Here is a 22,208-nt window from a genome sequence, read left to right on the forward strand (position 1 = left end):
GTTAACGTTAGGGCTAAGGTTAACATTAGGGTCAAGGTTAACGTTAGGGTCAAGGTTAACGTTAGGGCTAAGGTTAACGTTAGGGCTAAGGTTAGCATTAGGGTCAAGGTAACGTTAGGGCTAAGGTTAACATTAGGGTCAAAGTTAGCGTTAGGGTCAAGGTTAGCGTTAGGGCTAAGGTTAACGTTAGGGCTAAGGTTAACGTTAGGGCCAAGGTTAACGTTAGGGCTAAGGTTAGCGTTAGGGCTAAGGTTAACGTTAGGGCTAAGGTTAACGTTAGGGCTAAGGTTAACGTTAGGGCTAAGGTTAACGTTAGGGCTAAGGTTAACGTTAGGGCTAAGGTTAACGTTAGGGCTATGGTTAACATTAGGGTCAAGGTTAGCGTTAGGGCTAAGGTTAACGTTAGGGCTAAGGTTAACATTAGGGTCAAGGTTAGCGTTAGGGCTAAGGTTAACGTTAGGGCTAAGGTTAACGTTAGGGTCAAGGTTAACGTTAGGGCTAAGGTTAGCGTTAGGGCTAAGGTTAACGTTAGGGCTAAGGTTAACGTTAGGGCTAAGGTTAACGTTAGGGCTAAGGTTAACATTAGGGCTAAGGTTAACGTTAGGGCTAAGGTTAACGTTAGGGCTAAGGTTAGCTTTAGGGCTAAGGTTAACGTTAGGGCTAAGGTTAGCTTTAGGGCTAAGGTTAACGTTAGGGCTAAGGTTAGCTTTAGGGCTAAGGTTAACGTTAGGGCTAAGGTTAGCTTTAGGGCTAAGGTTAGCTTTAGGGTCCACATGTTGGAGAGAAAGTGCACTTCCATCCTTTGTAGTTTGATCAGATAGTGCCGACCCAGACTGTCTCAGTGCAGACAAGACCTTCAACCTGAACATTAAAATGACTGGCACACCCAGCTGCAGACTGACCAGCAACACAGGGTCTACAGTAGACTGTCTACTCTGTCTGGTTTAGGGGAAGCAGAATTAGAGAGAATGAGGAGAGATTTCACTAAACGTCTTCTATAATCAGCACAGAGATCATTCTAAACACTGGCGAAGGTCTCTCTCTCATCACATTACACTGGAGCTGTTGTTATTGTCTGCTTGACACATAATCCATCTGACATGATACCTGCTCATTACAACCACACACACATACTCACACACATGCATTGGTCATTACCACCACACACACACATCCTCACACACATGCACTGGTCATTACTGAATTACTGACAGGAGATTGCGAGACAAGGAAAACTAGAAAGACAAACACAAAGCCATTAAAAGACACCCCTGCATTCATTGTGTGTGTGCGTGTGTGTGTGTGTGTGTGTGTGCGTGTGTGTGTGTGTGTGTGTGTGTGTGTGTGTGTGTGTGTGTGTGTGTGTGTGTGTGTGTGTGTGTGTGTGTGTGTGTGTGTGTGTGTGTGTGTGTGTGTGTGTGTGTGTGCGTTCTGAGGTAAACAGAACAGAGCTGTAGGGTGAATGTGGTGTCATTCTAGCATTCATCTCCTTTCTTCTTCCTTCTCTTTTTACTCCCCCCCTCCTCCCCCCCTCCCCCTATCCCTACCCCTCCCCCTCTTTACAGCTAGTGGATCCACCCATGTCCTCTTACAACATCTGGGAACAATCCGACATGTTAACACACACTCTCAGTATCAGCCCCTCTACAGGACTACAGACTTGGTGCCCTACCCAGCCCCTCTATGGGACTACAGACTTGGTGCCCCACCCAGCCCCTCTACAGGACTACAGACTTGGTGCCCTACCCAGCCCCTCTACAGGACTACAGACTTGGTGCCCTACCCAGCCCCTCTATGGGACTACAGACTTGGTGCCCTACCCAGCCCCTCTACAGGACTACAGACTTGGTGCCCTACCCAGCCCCTCTATGGGACTACAGACTTGGTGCCCTACCCAGCCCCTCTACAGGACTGCAGACTTGGTGCCCTACCCAGCCCCTCTACGGGACTACAGACTTGGTGCCCTACCCAGCCCCTCTATGGGACTACAGACTTGGTGCCCTACCCAGCCCCTCTACAGGACTACAGACTTGGTGCCCTACCCAGCCCCTCTACAGGACTACAGACTTGGTGCCCTACCAGCCCCTCTATGGACTACAGACTTGGTGCCCTACCCAGCCCCTCTACAGGACTACAGACTTGGTGCCCCACCCAGCCCCTCTATGGGACTACAGACTTGGTGCCCTACCCAGCCCCTCTACAGGACTACAGACTTGGTGCCCCACCCAGCCCCTCTACAGGACTACAGACTTGGTGCCCCACCCAGCCCTCTATGGGACTACAGACTTGGTGCCCTACCCAGCCCCTCTACAGGACTACAGACTTGGTGCCCCACCCAGCCCCTCTACAGGACTACAGACTTGGTGCCCTACCCAGCCCTCTATGGGACTACAGACTTGGTGCCCTACCCAGCCCCTCTATGGGACTACAGACTTGGTGCCCCACCCAGCCCCTCTATGGGACTACAGACTTGGTGCCCCACCCAGCCCCTCTACAGGACTACAGACTTGGTGCCCCACCCAGCCCCTCTATGGGACTACAGACTTGGTGCCCCACCCAGCCCCTCTACAGGACTACAGACTTGGTGCCCCACCCAGCCCCTCTATGGGACTACAGACTTGGTGCCCTACCCAGCCCCTCTATGGGACTACAGACTTGGTGCCCCACCCAGCCCCTCTATGGGACTACAGACTTGGTGCCCCACCCAGCCCCTCTACAGGACTACAGACTTGGTCAGATCAATAACAACTCCAAGTAAATGTGTCATAATCAACTTGTTTGTGTTTTACACATCATCTAAAAGTTATTGGGCACAAACGGAACTCTCTCTGGATGTTTTGATTAGTCATAATGATGTATTCCATTCCAGAAGTGTTCCGATCTGAACCTCTGCAGAACTATGGCAGGATTCGTGACTAGGGCTAGGAGTTTGCCTGGTCTGGTCACATGGTCGGGTCCTGAAAGCCTCGTGGCACTAGACGATACCTGAGTGTTTCCACAACAGCAGTAGGTCTGGTGTGAAGAGAAGACAAGAAGGGAAGGAAAGAGGGGAAACCCATCATGAACTGGGTCAACTGACTTTCCTGGAGACACTCCAGATATCATGTTTATACAGAAATCTGTCCATCTTTTCCACATTTCTCTGCTAGACACACACCCTTCCTTTCCTTTCCTCTATCCCTCTCCCTCTCCCTTTCTCTCGCCCTCTCCTTTCCTCTCTCCTTCTCCCTTTCTCTCCCTCTCCTTTCCTCTCTCCTCTCCCTTTCTCTCTCTCTCCCTCTCCCTTTCTCTCTCCCTCTCCTTTCCTCTCTCCTTCTCCCTTTCTCACTCCCTTTCTCTCCCCCTCCATTTCTCACTCCCTCTCCTTTCCTCTCTCTCTCTCCTTTCCTCTCTCCCTCTCCTTTCCGCTCTCCCTTTCTTCTCTCCTTCTCACTTTCTCTCTCCCTCTCCTTTCCTCTCTCCCTTTCCTTTCCTCTCTCCCTTTCCTTTCCTCTCCCCCTCTCCCTTTCTCTCTCTCTCTCTCTCCCTCTTCTTTCCTCTCTCTCTCCCTCTCCCTTTCTCTCTCCCTCTCCTTTCCTCTCTCCCTCTCCTTTCCTCTCTCCCTTTCCTTTCATCTCTCCCTCTCCCTTTCTCTCTCTCCCTCTCCTTTCCTCTCTCCCTCTCCTTTCCTCTCTCCCTTTCCTTTCCTCTCTCCCTCTCCCTTTCTCTCTCTCTCTCTCCCTTTGTCTCACTCTCCCTTTCTTTCTCTCTCTCTCTGACCATACAACCATGTCAAACCATGGATATAAATGGCGTATCGTGCGTGTGTGTGTGTGTGTATGTATGTATGTATGTATGTATGTATGTACAGTATGTATGTATGTATGTACAGTATGTATGTATGTATGTATGTATGTATGTATGTATGTATGTATGTATGTACAGTATGTATGTACAGTATGTATGTATGTATGTATGTACAGTATGCATGTATGTATGTACAGTATGTATGTATGTATGTACAGTATGTATGTACAGTATGTATGTACAGTATGTATGTATGTATGTATGTATGTACAGTATGCATGTATGTATGTACAGTATGTATGTATGTATGTACAGTATGCATGTACAGTATGTATGTATGTATGTATGTATGTATGTATGTATGTATGTATGTACAGTATGTATGTATGTATGTATGTATGTATGTACAGTATGTATGTATGTATGTAAGTATGTATGTATGTATGTATGTATGTATGTATGTATGTATGTATGTATGTACAGTATGTATGTATGTATAGTATTACAGTATGTATGTATGTACAGTATGTACAGTATGTATGTATGTATGTATGTATGTATGTAAGTATGTATGTATGTATGTATGTATGTCGATATGTATGTATGTATGTATGTATGTATGTATGTACAGTATGTATGTATGTATAGTATTACAGTATGTATGTATGTATGTATGTACAGTATGTATGTATGTATGTATGTATGTATGTATGTATGTATGTATGTATGTACAGTATGTATGTATGTATGTATGTATGTATGTATGTATGTATGTATGTATGTATGTATGTATGTATGTATGTACAGTATGTATGTATGTATGTATGTATGTATGTATGTATGTATGTATGTATGTATGTACAGTATGTATGTATGTATGTATGTATGTATGTATGTATGTATGTATGTACAGTATGTATGTATGTATGTACAGTATGTATGTATGTATGTATGTATGTATGTATGTATGTATGTATGTATGTATGTATGTATGTACAGTATGTATGTATGTATGTATGTATGTATGTATGTATGTATGTATGTATGTATGTATGTATGTATGTATGTATGTATGTATGTAGGTAGGTAGGTATGTACAGTATGTATGTATGTATGTATGTATGTACAGTATGTATGTATGTATGTATGTATGTATGTATGTATGTATGTATGTATGTATGTATGTATGTATGTATGTATGTATGTAGGTAGGTATGTATGTATGTATGTATGTATGTATGTAGGTAGGTATGTACAGTATGTACACTATATACAAAAGTATGTGGAAACCCCTTCAAATGAGTGGATTCTATTTCAGCCACACCCGTTGCTGACAGGTGTATAAATCTCCATAGACAAATATTGGCAGTAGAATGGCCTTACTGAAGAGCTCAGTGACTTTCAACGTGGCACCGTCATAGGATGTCATTTCTCCAAAAAGTCAGTTTGTCACATTTCTGTGAAGAGGTTTACATGGCCGAGCAGCAGCACACCAGCCTAAGATCACCATGCGCAATGCCAAGCATCGGCAGGAGTGGTGTGAATTTCGCCACCATTGGACTCTGGAGCAGTGGAAATGTGTTCTCTGGAGTGATGAATCACGCTTCACCATCTAGCAGTCCAACGGACAAATCTGGGTTTGGTGGATGCCAGGAGAACCGCACCTGCCCGAATGCATGGTGCCAACTGTTGAGGAAGGCCCTTTCCTGTTTCAGCATGACAATGCCCCCATGCACAATACGAGGTCCATACAGAAATGGTTTGTCGAGATCGGTGTGGAAGAACTTGACTGGCCTGCACAGAGCCCTGACCCTCAACCCCATCAAGCATCTTTGGGATGAATTCGAATGCCGACTGCGAGACAGGCCTAATCGCCCAACATCAGTGTCCAACCGCATAAATGCTCGTTGTTGAATGGAAGCAAGTCCCTGTAGCAATGTTCCAACATCTAGTGGAAAGCCTTCCCAGAAGAGTGGAGACTGTTATAGCAGCAAAGGGGGACCAACTCCATATTAATGACCATGACTTTGGAATGAGATGTTGGACGAGCAGTATGTACAGTATGTATGTGTGTGCGTGTTTGAGTGTGCGTGTGTGCATGTGTTCCTCAGCTGGTTGAGTTCTAAGCCCAGTATCAGGGTGGGACAGTCTCTAGGGACAGACACACACAATAAACAGAACACACACACACATTGTACCCTGTGTCAGCTCTATCTGAGCAGGGGAAGGACCAAATCATTTCAGATAAACAGAGAGCTTCACCCCAGAACCAAATCTGTCCTGTCAGTTATCAGTAACCCTGAAGGAAAGTAGCAGAGGCAAGGGGACCATTTCAGAGTAAAGACGCAGCCCGTCTGTGTGTGAGGAGGACAGCAATTAGTGTTCTGCTGTTAAACTAAATATTATCTTTACAAGGTCACTGCTACAACCTCCAGGGGTCACACCATCGCTAGAGACAGAGACCTACGTACGTCTTGCATCTCCTTGTGTGTGTGTGTATGTGTGTGTGTGTGTGTGTGTGTGTGTGTGTATATGTGTGCGTGCAAGCGTGTGTGTGTGTATGTGTGTGCACGTGTGCGTGTGTGACTACGTGTGCACGTGTGCATTTTTGTGTGTGTGTGCACATGTGCGCGTGTGTGTATACCGTATGTGTGCATGTTATAATGTGTGTGCACGTGTGTGTGTGTGTGTGTGTGTGTGTGTGTGTGTGTGTGGTGTGTGTGTGTGTGTGTGTGTGTGTGTGTGTGTGTGTGTGTGTGTGTGTGTGTGTGTGTGTGTGTGTGTGTGTGTGTGTGTGTGTGTGTGTGTGTGTGTGTGTGTGCGTGTGTGTGTGTGCGTGTGTGTGTGTGTGTGTGTGTGTGTGTGCGTGTGTGTGTGTACATGTTTTCTAAGGAGTTACATTTGTGTCATTAATATCAAGAAAAGCATCTGAAATCGAGAACAAAATTCTTAGTGCTGCAAACAATAATATTGATATTGAAAGCAAAACATAAATCCAAAAGTATCATTTTTAAATGTGCACACAAATGAATTGTAAAGGAATGCAATAGTTTTAAATGAAACATTTTCAATAAAAACTTGATCGTGATCAAATGCCTCCTCTTCGCCTACAATCATTTTTCTGCCGTTTCAAGTTTGGCACATTCCAACATCACCCCACCCTGCATCCCACTGATGGTTTGCCTCTGGAGCTAAACAGGGTTGGTCCTGGTTGGTCCCTGGATGGGAGACCAGATGTTACTGGAAGTGGTGCTGGAGGCCAGTAGGGGCACCCTTCCTTCTAGTCTTTCTCTGTGTCATTAAACATCCCACCAATCAAAACATGAAGTGGAGATAATACTCCAGAACTGGTTGACCAATAAGGATGCATCAACTATGCTACCCTCTAAGCCCCGCCTACATGGAATGGATTTATATGGAGCCTTTATACTTACTGAAGTACTTTCTGTTTTTATGTCTTGCTTTCAATATCATTATCTTTATTTGCAATACGGCCCAATAGTAACTCCACAGTTTTTACCAGAGTTCAGAGCACACCAGGACGCTGGTGGGGGCAACCAACAGCAAACATCCAATAGGCCTGGACATTTTCCAGACCTCAGTCTTTCAGCAGATGTGGAAAATTACCGTCATTTAGGAACACAGCGTGACAGGCACAGTGTTCAACAACAAACCATGTTCTGGACAATAAAACACACTGTTGTGTATGAAGCAAACATGTCACGCTATCAACACTGTCAGCTGTCCTCATTCTGAGAACATGTCAATTCTGACAGACAGACAGAGGTATAAATGAGAACTGTGATCCTACCTCTCTCACACTGTGCCCCCGTGAAGCCGTAGGTACAAACACAGCGGTTAGGAGCCACACACCGTCCTCCATTCTGACAACCTGTCTCACACACCGCTGCATGGGAGAGAGGGAGAGAGAAAGACAGTATAGGTTAGGATCCCACCTATAGTGTTTATACAGTGTTTCTACAGGTGGCTGTATATTGGTTGTACAGTGGTTGTGTAGAGGTTGTGTAATAGTTGTGTAGTGGTTGTAAAGTGGTCGTATAATGGTTGTATTGTGTGTATATAGTGGTTGTGTGTACATAGCGGTTCTTACGTTGACCACAGTGGTTTCCCACGTATCCTTTCTGACACTGGCAGTGGTCATCAGCACAGCTCCCACCGTTCATACAGCGGATGTTACAGTTTTGGACTGGTGGGGGTTGGGAGGGAGGGAGAGAGAGAGAGAGAGAGAGAGAGAGAGAGAGAGAGAGAGAGAGAGAGAGAGAGAGAGAGAGAGAGAGAGAGAGAGAGAGAGAGAGAGAGAGAGAGAGGGAGAGAGGGAGAGAGAGAGAGAGAGAGAGAGAGAGAGAGAGGGAGGGGGAGGAGAGAGAGAGAGAGAGAGGGAGGGGGAGGAGAGAGAGAGAGCGAGAGAGAGAGAGAGAGAGAGAGAGAGAGAGAGAGGGAGGGGGGAGGAGAGAGGAGAGAGAGAGGGAGAGAGAGAGAGAGAGAGAGAGAGAGAGAGAGAGAGAGAGAGAGAGAGAGAGAGAGAGAGAGAGAGAGAGAGAGGGAGGGAGGGAGGGGGAGGAGAGAGAGAGAGAGAGGGAGGGGGAGGAGAGAGAGAGAGAGAGAGAGAGAGAGAGAGAGAGAAAGCTTACAACACAAACACACAGATAGGGCTACACTTTCAGTACAAACGCACCAAAATTTCCTCCGAATTGTGTTTATCATAAATCCCATTCAGATATAATATTCGCTCAAATTGATTGTGTGAAAACAGATGAGCACACGGCCCAACACTGCTCTGAGCTGCTCTACTCAACGCTGCAACAAGGATTAGTAGATGTTGACTATGGAACTCTTCCAACACACACACCCATTCTGCCCTGAGACTGAACAATCAGCTTCACAGTTCAGCTGCTATTCAAGGGAGAGCGGCACGGCAAAATAGATCAATTCTTCATGAGCTCTGTGCTGTACTGTATAGTGGGTTGTTTTTGGAGAGTTATGTTAAGTTTTGGTGGAGTGTCGTTGCACATTTTAGATTCTGTGCAGCTAGTCTTTTCAGTAGGCAAGAAACAGGAGAAGACTTTTTGAAACAGAGTGAAACAGGGAGGTACTACCTGAACCTGTTCAATAAGAAAGGCTCACTTTCATTTCTCTGTTTCAAAGTATTTTGCTACGGTGTGCCCTACTGAACACCACCCTGCTCCCAGCACACACACTCTAACACGACCAGGGAGGGAGAACCCTGAGACAGGATATAACATCATCCAATAGTCATGGTAGAAACCACAAAACAATCTGCACTGTAGCAATCACTGCCAAAACAACAGCCTCCCTCCTCCCTCCATCCCTCCTTCCCACCCACCCTCCCTCCTAGTCCATCAGCTCTAACAGCCTCCCTCTTCCCTCCATCCCTCCTTCCCGCCCACCCTCCCTCCTAGTCCATGAGCTCTAACAGCCTCCCTCCTCCCTCCCTCCTTCCCGCCCACCCTCCCTCCTAGTACATCAGCTCTAACAGCCTCCCTCCTCCCTCCCTCCTTCCCACCCACCCTCCCTCCTAGTCCATGAGCTCTAACAGCCTCCCTCTCCCTCCCTCCTTCCCACCCACCCTCCCTCCTAGTACATCAGCTCTAACAGCCTCCCTCCTCCCTCCCTCCTTCCCACCCACCCTCCCTCCTAGTACATCAGCTCTAACAGCCTCCCTCCTCCCTCCCTCCTTCCCACCCACCCTCCCTCCTAGTACATCAGCTCTAACAGCCTCGCTCCTCCCTCCCTCCTTCCCGCCCACCCTCCCTCCTAGTACATCAGCTCTAACAGCCTCCCTCCCTCCTCCCTCCCTCCTTCCCACCCACCCTCCCTCCTAGTCCATGAGCTCTAACAGCCTCCCTCCTCCCTCCCTCCTTCCCACCCACCCTCCCTCCTAGTACATCAGCTCTAACAGCCTCCCTCCTCCCTCCCTCCTTCCCGCCCACCCTCCCTCCTAGTACATCAGCTCTAACAGCCTCCCTCCTCCCTCCCTCCTTCCCACCCACCCTCCCTCCTAGGCCATGAGCTCTAACAGCCTCCCTCCTCCCTCCCTCCTTCCCACCCACCCTCCTTCCTAGTACATCAGCTCTAACAGCCTCCCTCCTAGTACATCAGCTCTAACAGCCTCCCTCCTAGTACATCAGCTCTAACAGCCTCCCTCCTAGTCCATCAGCTCTAACAGCCTCCTCCCTCCTAGTCCATCAGCTCTAACAGCCTCCCTCCTAGTCCATCAGCTCTAACAGCCTCCTCCCTCCTAGTACATCAGCTCTAACAGCCTCCTCCCTCCTAGTACATCAGCTCTAACAGCCTCCCTCCTAGTCCATCAGCTCTAACAGCCTCCTCCCTCCTAGTCCATCAGCTCTAATAGCCTCCTCCCTCCTAGTACATCAGCTCTAACAGCCTCCCTCCTAGTCCATCAGCTCTAACAGCCTCCTCCCTCCTAGTACATCAGCTCTAACAGCCTCCTCCCTCCTAGTCCATCAGCTCTAACAGCCTCCCTCCTAGTCCATCAGCTCTAACAGCCTCCCTCCTAGTCCATCAGCTCTAACAGCCTCCCTCCTAGTCCATCAGCTCTAACAGCCTCCCTCCTAGTCCATCAGCTCTAACAGCCTCCCTCCTAGTCCATCAGCTCTAACAGCCTCCCTCCTAGTCCATCAGCTCTAACAGCCTCCCTCCTAGTCCATCAGCTCTAACAGCCTCCTCCCTCCTAGTCCATCAGCTCTAACAGCCTCCCTCCTAGTCCATCAGCTCTAACAGCCTCCCTCCTAGTCCATCAGCTCTAACAGCCTCCCTCCTAGTCCATCAGCTCTAACAGCCCAGCCCTGCAGCTCTCCAACTCTGTAACTCTGAATCTCAGTTCTCCAGAGAAGGAAACAGAACAGATTTCTGCATCTGAGTTCTCTGTTTCACACCTCTCAACACCAGCCATTGTTTATGCTGCCAAGTGGGAAAAATATGTTGCAGACTTCAGTGATGTGTAACAGTGGATGTCTTTTTTAAATCCACAGAGGAGAGTTAGAGGGAAGCAGAGGGATGGGGCGTGGTGGACCTAGACTTGGCTGACTGGGTCCACTTTTCTCATACATGGATCTAGAATATCTATTATCTGTTTCATATGTTGAAGTCCTTGTTAGTAAAGGCAGTGAAAGGCCTTTGAAATGGAAGAATGGACACCAGGCTAAAGTAAGGTGGTGATAGACTACAGTCAGATGTGGGCTGGGGTGTGGTGGGCCTGGGGATAAGGCTGTTCCTTCCTAAACACAGTTCACATTTATCTGGCTCATACAGGGAAACTAAGGGCTGGATTCATTCAGTAGATCAGCGTTATAGCTGCTTTTGTGGAGACCGCATTCTCAGTAAACGATCTATATGTCATCTCAATCAAAAATGACCTTCACATTTCAACCGCACTACAATGCAGATGTTCGGCGCTACGGACTGAATCCAGCCCTAAAGCTTTTAAAGACAAAGTCCCTGTAAAGCAGTGTTCTATCTGAATGTGTAGAGATACGGTTGATAGACACTGTTGTACATCATTCTAGCTTATTGTTCTGCTCTGGTGTTGGTCTGACAGTACCTGACATGGATCCACAAGAAGGAGAGATGGATCCGGTAGGACAGGTACACATGTTGGGTCTGGAGCAGAACCCGTCTCCACACGAGCTCCGACAGATAGCTGCAGAGGACCAGAGAGACAACACACCTCAGAACCACACACAGTCTGCATGGATCTATAAACACAGTCATCTGAGTTGATTATGAGGAGGAGAGATTCTCCTAATCTTACAGGACAGCACATTCAAATGTTATGCCCATAGGGCCTAGAGTTGGTGCAGGTCAGGTTACCTGGTTAGGAAAAACTCTGGTCCATCTAGTCTACAATAGAAGGGTTTTTATTGGCTGTCACAAGCTTCTCCCCCTTCAGTCTCTCACTGTAGAGTTGACCATCCCAGCTAACCAGAAGAGAGACCTCATCAGGAGCTTTCATTTGAAACATACAACTCCTGTTGGCCAAATATGTCTGTTCTGTTGCTCAGCCCTCATCATGGCTGGTATGGGGTTTAGTACTGTAATACTGGAGTCCATCTGGTAGGACTGTGGTGTTGCTATTTTCTACCCAGAATTCACTACTTTTGGGTGGTCATACAGTACAGACTTAACGACTGTATTCAGGCAGGCAGCCTGGAGCTGGTACACCCACCCCCGATCCCTCCTGCTACCATAGCAACCCCCCTCCCAGCCCAGTCAGGTAGAGGGAGGCAGGCAGCATGGAGCTGGTACAAAAAAAAAACGATCCCTCCTGCTACCATAGCATCCCCCCCAGCCCAGTCAGGTAGAGGGAGGCAGGCAGTCTGGAGCTGGTACACCCACCCCCGATCCCTCCTGCTACCATAGCAACCCCCCCAGCCCAGTCAGGTAGAGGGAGGCAGGCAGTCTGGAGCTGGTACACCCACCCCCGATCCCTCCTGCTACCATAGCAACCCCCCCAGCCCAGTCAGGTAGAGGGAGGCAGGCAGCCTGGAGCTGGTACACCCACCCCCGATCCCTCCTGCTACCATAGCAACCCCCCCAGCCTAGTCAGGTAGAGGGAGGCAGGGAGCATGGGGAGAGTGACCCTGTGTCCCAAGACTCCACTGCTAAACAATGTCATTAGAGGCAGGCAGGCAGCCAGGCCGCAATCACAATCCCAATCACACAGTCCTGTGCAACCCACCACCCTGCTACGGGCTTCCTGAACCCAACTCTGATACAAGTTCCCTGCTTTCCTGAGAGAGAGAGAGAGAGAGAGAGAGAGAGAGAGAGAGAGAGAGAGAGAGAGAGAGAGAGAGAAAGAGAGAGAGAAAGGAGAAAGAGAGAGAGAGAGAGATGCCTGCTACTCTCTGGCCAGGGCAAAATAACATCTCAGAGAGTAGACCCATTCAGACTCAGGAGACAAACTGACATCACCTTTCATTTGACTGAAGTATCACTTCACTGTTTCACTTCTCTGATCTGAACAGTTCAGGCTCACTTTAACCCTGGCATTATAGCATATCATGTTGGTCCCACGCACATACTGTATAGTAAGTAGCCTACGGACTGGGGTCATTGGTAGCTTGAGGGTTAAACACCTTCAGTACGTTTTGATTTCCAGTCTTATCAGAGTATGACGGGATAGCTAAGTCTTAATGAGTTAGTTATCTCAGAGCCATGCTGTGTCTGGCTAAGCTAATTGGACAAACAGCACTAGCTGCCCATAGAGAGAGCTGGGCCGCCTCCCTACTGCGCCACAGGACATTGTGGGCCAGGACCACAGCGTTCTGGAACAGGACCGGGTTTGGGCCCGCCCACCAGCCTGGCTCAGACACAAACACACTAACCTCATAGTGTTACAAGCACTCATCATACTATACTCAACACTACACAGTACACCCTGCCTTACCTTCACAGACATATGACTATGAGACAGTCAGTACACCCTAACTTACCTACACAGACATATTACTATAACACATGCACAATATGTTAGGCTTCCCAAGAACACATTTGCCCATATACATTAACTACAAACAGCACAGAACAAATAGTAATATACAGTACCATTGGGTTTAGAAAACCATGGTGTGTAGATAAGAGACAGTAGACAGAAAACAGACAGAGAGAGACTCACGGACGATGCACTGGTTGCCCCCAGTCAGAGTCTTCCATCCTGGACAGCAGTAGGAGTTGAAACGAGAGCCACACACATTGGGCCTGCGGAAGAGGAGAGACAGACACACAGTATCACTGGTTAAACACTTTCTGGAGCCCACACACACCTCATTCTACAACCAGGGTCCTGTCTGAAGACCCCCTGGTTAAACACTTTCTGGAGCCCACACACACCTCATTCTACAGCCATGGTCCTGTCTGGAGACCCCCTGGTTAAACACTTTCTGGAGCCCACACACACGTCATTCTACAGCCATGGTCCTGTCTGGAGACCCCCTGGTTAAACACTTTCTGGAGCCCACACACACCTCATTCTACAGCCATGGTCCTGTCTGGAGACCCCCTGGTTAAAGACTTTCTGGAGCCCACACACACCTCATTCTACAACCATGGTCCGTCCTGTCTGGAGACCCCCTGGTTAAACACTTTCTGGACCCCACACACCTCATTCTACAACCATGGTCCTGCCTGGAGACCCCTGCCTTCGGTGCACATAATTGTTCCAGCCCAGCACTAACACAACTGGTTTAATCAAAGCTTGAAGATGTACTGGATTAGTGGATCTCAATGATACAGTATATAGTCATGGGATCAATGTTATTGTGAACAAAGCAACAGTAAACATGTCATCCCCCACGACAATCAGGTCAGTGCTGTCTGAGATATCACATGTGACGAACATACGAACGGACGAACATACAAACGTACGGAGACAGAGTTTGAATGTTGTGTAATAGGAAGAAAGGCTTCACACAGCATAGCACGCTTTCAGACTGTGTCTGTTGCAACCACAGACTGTTTAGTACATCATGGGTTGCAACACTCCGTGACTGGGCTCCATCTAGTGACTGTATTGCCAGCGGGAAAACAGCACAACACAGTGGCCTGTATGCTGAACTGCAGTACCTGATCCTTCACTGTGAGAGTTAAAAGTGTCGCTCTGCCTGAATGGAGAACGGTTCTGATGAATTAACTCACAATAAACACACTTCAAACAACCATAGCTTGTGAGCCCTGGAGATTAGGCATTGATCCATCTATGACAGTATCAGCTGTCTACAGTCATGATATACATACAAATGTGCACACACACACACACGCACACAAACACATAGAAACACACACACACACACACACACACACACACACACACACACACACACACACACACACACACACACACACACACACACACACACACACACACACACACACACACACACACACACACACACACACCACCTCTCAAGCAGTGACCCACTGTGTACAGCTGCTGATGTGCTTTAAAAAGCAGGGTGTGGTGTTTAGGACTAGAGAAAATATTAAACTGCTTCTCTCTCTCCATCCCTCCCTCCTTCTCTCTCTCTCTCTCTCTACATCCCTCCCTCCTCTCTCCATCCCTCCCTCTCTCTCTCTCTCCCCTCTCTCTCTCCCTCTCTTTTCTCTCTCTCTCTCTCTCTCCCTCCCTCTCTCTAACTCTCTCTCTCTCTCTCTCTCTCTCCCTCTCTCTAACTCTCCCTCTCTCTCTCTCTCTCTCTCTCTCTATCTCTCTCTCTCTCTCTCTCTCCCCTCTCTCTCTCCCTCTCTTTTCTCTCTCTCTCTCCCTCCCTCTCTCTAACTCTCTCTCTCTCTCTCTCTAACTCTCCCTCTCTCTCTCTCTCTCTCCCTCCCTCTCTTTTCTCTCTCTCTCTCCCTCTCTTTTCTCTCTCTCAGTCCAGCAGGCATTCCGACAGCCCCACACCGCCAATGGGCTCCTTTGTTTGGATATAATTTATTGTTGCAGCCGACAGGAATGTGATATTCTTGCCAGTATTTAATTACTAAACTTTCATCCTAACTTCTCATCACAGAGAATCCCACCTGTTGGGGTCCAGCGATGGCATTCTGAACAAATTAACAAAAGGAAAATGTTAAACTCTCCTGTGACCTTGTCTTCAGTAATGACCACTGACTAGTAGACCACAGCAGTAGGTCTACAGTGGTAGTAATGACCTGACTAGTAGACCACAGCAGTAGGTCTACAGAGGTAGTAATGACCTGACTAGTAGACCACAGCAGTAGGTCTACAGAAGTAGTAATGACCTGACTAGTAGACCACAGCAGTAGACCTACAGAAGTAGTAATGACCTGACTAGTAGACCACAGCAGTAGGACCTAGAGTGGTAGTAATGACCTGACTAATAGACCACAGCAGTAGGTCTACAGAGGTAGAAATGACCTGACTAATAGACCACAGCAGTAGGTCTACAGAGGTAGTAATGACCTGACTAGTAGACCACAGCAGTAGGTCTACAGAAGTAGTAATGACCTGACTAGTAGACCACAGCAGTAGACCTACAGAAGTAGTAATGACCTGACTAGTAGACCACAGCAGTAGTCCTACAGAAGTAGTAATGACCTGACTAGTAGACCACAGCAGTAGGTCTAAAGAGGTAGTAATGACCTAACTAATAGACCACAGCAGTAGACCTACAGAAGTAGTAATGACCTGACTAGTAGACCACAGCAGTAGACCTACAGAGGTAGTAATGACCTGACTAATAGACCACAGCAGTAGACCTACAGAGGTAGTAATGACCTGACTAGTAGACCACAGCAGTAGACCTACAGAGGTAGTAATGACCTGACTAATAGACCACAGCAGTAGACCTACAGAGGTAGTAATGACCTGACTAGTAGACCACAGCAGTAGGATCTACAGTGGTAGTAATGACCTGACTAATAGACCACAGCAGTAGGACCTACAGTGGTAGTAATGACCTGACTAGTAGACCACAGCAGTAGGACCTACCTGACTAGTAGACCACAGCAGTAGACCTACAGAGGTAGTAATGACCTGACTAATAGACCACAGCAGTAAGACCTACAGTGGTAGTAATGACCTGACTAGTAGACCACAGCAGTAGGACCTACAGTGGTAGTAATGACCTGACTAATAGACCACAGCAGTAGGACCTACAGTGGTAGTAATGACCTGACTAATAGACCACAGCAGTAGGACCTACAGAGGTAGTAATGACCTGACCAGTAGACCACAGCAGTAGGACCTACAGTGGTAGTAATGACCTGACTAGTAGACCTACAGTGGTAGTAATGACCTGACTAGTAGACCACAGCAGTAGGATCTACAGTGGTAGTAATGACCTGACTAATAGATCACAGCAGTAGGACCTACAGTGGTAGTGATGACCTGACTAGTAGACCACAGCAGTAGGACCTACAGAGGTAGTAATGACCTGACTAATAGACCACAGCAGTAGACCTACAGAGGTAGTAATGACCTGACCAGTAGACCACAGCAGTAGGACCTACAGTGGTAGTAATGACCTGACTAGTAGACCACAGCAGTAGACCTACAGTGGTAGTAATGACCTGACTAGTAGACCACAGCAGTAGGACCTACAGTGGTAGTGATGACCTGACTAGTAGACCACAGCAGTAGGACCTACAGTGGTAGTAATGACCTGACTAATGGACCACAGCAGTAGGACCTACAGTGGTAGTGATGACCTGACTAGTAGACCACAGCAGTAGACCTACAGAGGTAGTAATGACCTGACTAGTAGACCACAGCAGTAGACCTACAGAGGTAGTAATGACCTGACTAGTAGACCACAGCAGTAGACCTACAGAGGTAGTAATGACCTGACTAGTAGACCACAGCAGTAGACCTACAGAGGTAGTAATGACCTGACTAGTAGACCACAGCAGTAGGACCTACAGTGGTAGTGATGACCTGACTAGTAGACCACAGCAGTAGACCTACAGAGGTAGTAATGACCTGACTAGTAGACCACAGCAGTAGACCTATAGAGGTAGTAATGACCTGGCTAGTAGACCACAGCAGTAGACCTACAGAGGTAGTAATGACCTGACTAGTAGACCACAGCAGTAGGACCTACAGTGGTAGTGATGACCTGACTAGTAGACCACAGCAGTAGACCTACAGAGGTAGTAATGACCTGACTAGTATACTAGATTCTTATTGAACATGCACTAGTGAGGGAGAATGAGGATGTTTATAATCCTGTAGATGATAGATTAAGTAAGCAACTAACATCTCCCTCATCAATACAGAGTGATATATAATGTAGAACTACATGCATGACACTGTGACAGGTTAACTACCTACAGAACGCATATGTTTAAAACGTATGGACTATAATGATGTAGTAATGACAGACCATTAGTAACAACTTCATTAGACTATGCCTACAAGGTGTAAATGAAGGTAAGGTGCTGGTGACTGTCTCATAAGGGATAAGTGATAATAGATCGAGCCATTGCCTACCCTTTGAGGACGTCTGTCCCTCCTCCCCTCCGCTTGGCCCGGCTGGCTCTGGGTTGGGACGGAGTCTGCCTGGCCGGCTCGCTGTCTACAGTTAATAACGGCAAAGACACCAGCTCGCCTTCGGTAAGTCTAGCTTCTCCTCCGGTTCCCCCAGCCTGCTCAGCCTCAGCCCCGCCAGGCTCCGTCCACAGCGAAAGGACCGCCACCAGACCCACCGCCAGCCTCACCAGCCGCCCCCGACACATTGCCACAGGCCTGGTGATCTTCTCACAAGTACACAATAACTCCACTTTTTGGTCAAAAAAACTGTTGTATTTTCGGTTTTAAGTCGCGCTTCTCCTAAATCCAACGGGGCTCAGGGAAATAGTCCCGAGTCAAGCTGCAAAAAAAATATCAGATTGTTTTTCAGAAACAAGCAGAGAAATGTGCAGCGCAGAAGATGCTGCAATTTGGAGAAAAATAACTGGGCTATGATACTTTTCTATAGACACTACGACTGTCTGCACGGAATGCATCTCTGGCAGATGTTGAGGTTACAGACGAAGTATCTAACAATAATTTGTATAAATAATGCAAATAGTCCAATAAGAACATAAGTGGTACTTCAAGTTTGTTTTAATTCAAATCTAAAAGCATTGTGCAATTAATTGCGCAGGAGAAAATGCCTACCTTCTCTCCACAGCTGGAAGACAGTCGTCAAAGCAGTCCAGGCGCAGTACCCCACGTACTTGCTGTTCCAGAATAAACGACTTCAAGAAAAGAAGAAGAATGGAAAATAACCTCCAGTGACAAAATCAAATTGTCAATAGTCTAGCAATGTGTTCTCTCTTTATTAAATCCGACACATCCGAGATGATCAGGATGCCTTGATTCTGTATGGCGTGATCAGAGGCGTTGAGACATTCTACACTATAGGTGGAGAGAGGCGTTGAGACATTCTACAGTAGCCGTGGAGAAGATAGGTCTTCTTCCCTGTCCTTCTCCCCTGCTCTCTTTCTCTCCCTGTCTCTCACACAGCCAAACTCACTCACTCCCCATCCCTGCCCTCCTCAACTTTCCCCAAAATGTTTTTGTCCTCTCGCGATACATACATTCCAGTCAAACAAGGGTCCACTACTGGTACCGTTAGAAACACAACGTTAATGTTATAGCGCCATAGCGAGAGGGGGAGACACTTCATACAACATTAGCACTTAGAGGTTTGTTAGAATAATGTAAAGAGTAAAGACACCTACTTTGTTTTCAGCAGGTAAGATAGGCCTATGTGATTGTGATAGAACAAAACTCATCCATGATATTTAAAGCACAGTGTAACCAAGACAAGCCTAATCTCAGAACACATACCTTACATTTTGGTAATTACCATTTATGTTACATAGTCTGTCCACTGTGAAAGCTTTACACTGCGTACATTTAATGACAATATTGAGTAAAACCACAGAAGACAGTTTTTACAAACAGTGTGGAGGTGGAAGGTGGTCATGTAAGGACACCTGTTGTGTCTGTGAGCAGGTTGAAAACCATTTGGAACTGATTGGAATAATTTGGGACTGTTCAGAATGAACAGGACCTTTTGCAATGTGTTCTGAGACTCCACCACTCAGAGGTGATATCACTATGCTCTTTAATTAAACATTTCAACAACAACGCCCACACGTCTCTTTCTCTCTCTCCCTCTCTGTGTCCCTCTCTCTCTCTTTCTCTACAACGAAGTGTATCAGGGAATGTCAGAGTCTTTGTGTGTGTGTGTGTGTGTGTGTGTGTGTGTGTGTGTGTGTGTGTGTGTGTGTGTGTGTGTGTGTGTGTGTGTGTGTGTGTGTGTGTGTGTGTGTGTGTGTGTGTGTGTGTGTGTGTGTGTGTGTGTGTGTGTGTGTGTGTGTGCTTGCGAGCGTCTGTGTTCTGGAGGAGAGAGGGATGCTTATCCAGCCAGTGGTTGTGGCATTAAAACGAATCATACACAGACTCAGTGTTCTGGAGATGTTAGGAAATTAGACCAGAGAGCAGAGCATGCCAGGGACACAACTTCCTCCTGCCATCTATCTATCCCTCCCTCTCTCCTTCACTCCCTCTCTCCCTCCCTCCCTCCCCCCTCTCTCTCTCCTTCACTCCCTCTCTCCCTCCCCCTCTCTCTCTCCTTCACTCCCTCTCTTCCACTGTCACTCCCTCTCTCCCTCCCTTCCGCCCTCGATCCCAACCTCCCTACCACCATCCCTCGTTACCTCTGTCCCTTTTTCCCATAGGCCCTCTATCTATCCTATCCTCCAAACACTCCCTCCTTCCCATAGGCCCTCTATCTATCCTATCCTCCAAACTCTCCCTCCTTCCCATAGGCCCTCTATCTATCCTATCCTCCAAACACTCCCTCCTTCCCATAGGCCCTCTATCTATCCTATCCTCCAAACTCTCCCTCCTTCCCATAGGCCCTCTATCTATCCTATCCTCCAAACTCTCCCTCCTTCCCATAGGCCCTCTATCTATCCTATCATCCAAACTCTCCCTCCTTCCCATAGGCCCTCTATCTATCCTATCCTCCAAACTCTCCCTCCTTCCCATAGGCCCTCTATCTATCCTATCCTCCAAACTCTCCCTCCTTCCCAAAGGCCCTCTATCTATCCTATCATCCAAACTCTCCCTCCTTCCCATAGGCCCTCTATCTATCCTATCCTCCAAACTCTCCCTCCTTCCCATAGGCCCTCTATCTATCCTATCCTCCAAACACTCCCTCCTTCCCATAGGCCCTCTATCTATCCTATCCTCCAAACTCTCCCTCCTTCCCATAGGCCATCTATATATCCTATCCTCCAAACTCTCCCTCCTTCCCATAGGCCCTCTATCTATCCTATCATCCAAACTCTCCCTCCTTCCCATAGGCCCTCTATCTATCCTATCCTCCAAACTCTCCCTCCTTCCCATAGGCCCTCTATCTATCCTATCCTCCAAACTCTCCCTCCTTCCCAAAGGCCCTCTATCTATCCTATCCTCCAAACTCTCCCTCCTTCCCATAGGCCCTCTATCTATCCTATCCTCCAAACTCTCCCTCCTTCCCAAAGGCCCTCTATCTATCCTATCCTCCAAACTCTCCCTCCTTCCCATAGGCCATCTATATATCCTATCCTCCAAACTCTCCCTCCTTCCCATAGGCCCTCTATCTATCCTATCCTCCAAACTCTCCCTCCTTCCCATAGGCCATCTATCTATCTTTCTAGAGGAGAGTGGCCCATTTCTAAGTTTCTAAACATGGGAATGGGTTGTTATGAACGTGTGTAAGAGAGAACCACAGCCGGATGGAGTTAGAGTTGGAGTAGAGGGCTCATTCAGGCAGCAGAGTAGAGATCTCCTGTAGTGTATCTGACTGAGGGGCTATGGTGGGTTGGGGACCATCTCTCACCCAGTCCAGGTACTGTAATCCTACCATCTCTCACCCAGTCCAGGCACTGCAATCCTACCATCTCTCACCCAGTCCAGGTACTGTAATCCTACCATCTCTCACCCAGTCCAGGCACTGTAATCCTACCATCTCTCACCCAGTCCAGGCACTGTAATCCTACCATCTCTCACCCAGTCCAGGCACTGTAATCCTACCATCTCTCACCCAGTCCAGGCACTCTAATCCTATCATCTCTCACCCAGTCCAGGCACTGTAATCCTACCATCTCTCACCCAGTCCAGGCACTGTAATCCTACCATCCCTTACCCAGTCCAGGCACTGTAATCCTACCATCTCTCACCCAGTCCAGGCACTGTAATCCTACCATCCGTTACCCAGTCCAGGCACTGTAATCATACCATCTCTCACCCAGTCCAGACACTGTAATCCTACCATCTCTCACCCAGTCCAGGCACTGTAATCCTACCATCTCTCACCCAGTCCAGGCACTGTAATCCTACCATCTCTCACCCAGTCCAGGCACTGTAATCCTACCATCTCTCACCCAGTCCAGGCACTGTAATCCTACCATCTCTCACCCAGTCCAGGCACTGTAATCCTACCATCTCTCACCCAGTCCAGGCACTGTAATCCTACCATCTCTCACCCAGTCCAGGCACTGTAATCCTACCATCTCTCACCCAGTCCAGGCACTGTAATCCTACCATCTCTCACCCAGTCCAGGCACTGTAATCCTACCATCTCTCACCCAGTCCAGGCACTGTAATCCTACCATCCCTTACCCAGTCCAGGCACTGTAATCCTACCATCCCTTACCCAGTCCAGGCACTGTAATCATACCATCTCTCACCCAGTCCAGACACTGTAATCCTACCATCTCTCACCCAGTCCAGGCACTGTAATCCTACCATCTCTCACCCAGTCCAGGCACTGTAATCCTACCATCTCTCACCCAGTCCAGACACTGCAATCCTACCATCTCTCACCCAGTCCAGACACTGTAATCCTACCATCTCTCACCCAGTC

The 22,208-nt window shown here is 47.8% G+C and overlaps 1 protein-coding gene across 1 annotated transcript in view; it reads right to left on the minus strand.

Moving 5' to 3' along the window:
* Positions 1 to 18,812, minus strand: part of fbn1 (fibrillin 1) — a 126,016-nt gene extending 107,204 nt beyond the window's left edge. The window contains 6 exon segments of the mRNA XM_031812385.1: positions 7,598 to 7,693; positions 7,898 to 7,993; positions 11,390 to 11,488; positions 13,463 to 13,545; positions 17,795 to 18,173; positions 18,464 to 18,812. Coding sequence (XP_031668245.1) covers positions 7,598 to 7,693; positions 7,898 to 7,993; positions 11,390 to 11,488; positions 13,463 to 13,545; positions 17,795 to 18,039 — 619 coding nt within the window. The 5' untranslated portion in view covers positions 18,040 to 18,173; positions 18,464 to 18,812.
* Positions 18,813 to 22,208: the final 3,396 nt, after the last annotated feature.

The sequence above is a fragment of the Oncorhynchus kisutch genome, unplaced genomic scaffold, assembly GCF_002021735.2.
Source record: "Oncorhynchus kisutch isolate 150728-3 unplaced genomic scaffold, Okis_V2 Okis03b-Okis08b_hom, whole genome shotgun sequence".
Classification (NCBI taxonomy): Eukaryota; Metazoa; Chordata; class Actinopteri; order Salmoniformes; family Salmonidae; genus Oncorhynchus; species Oncorhynchus kisutch.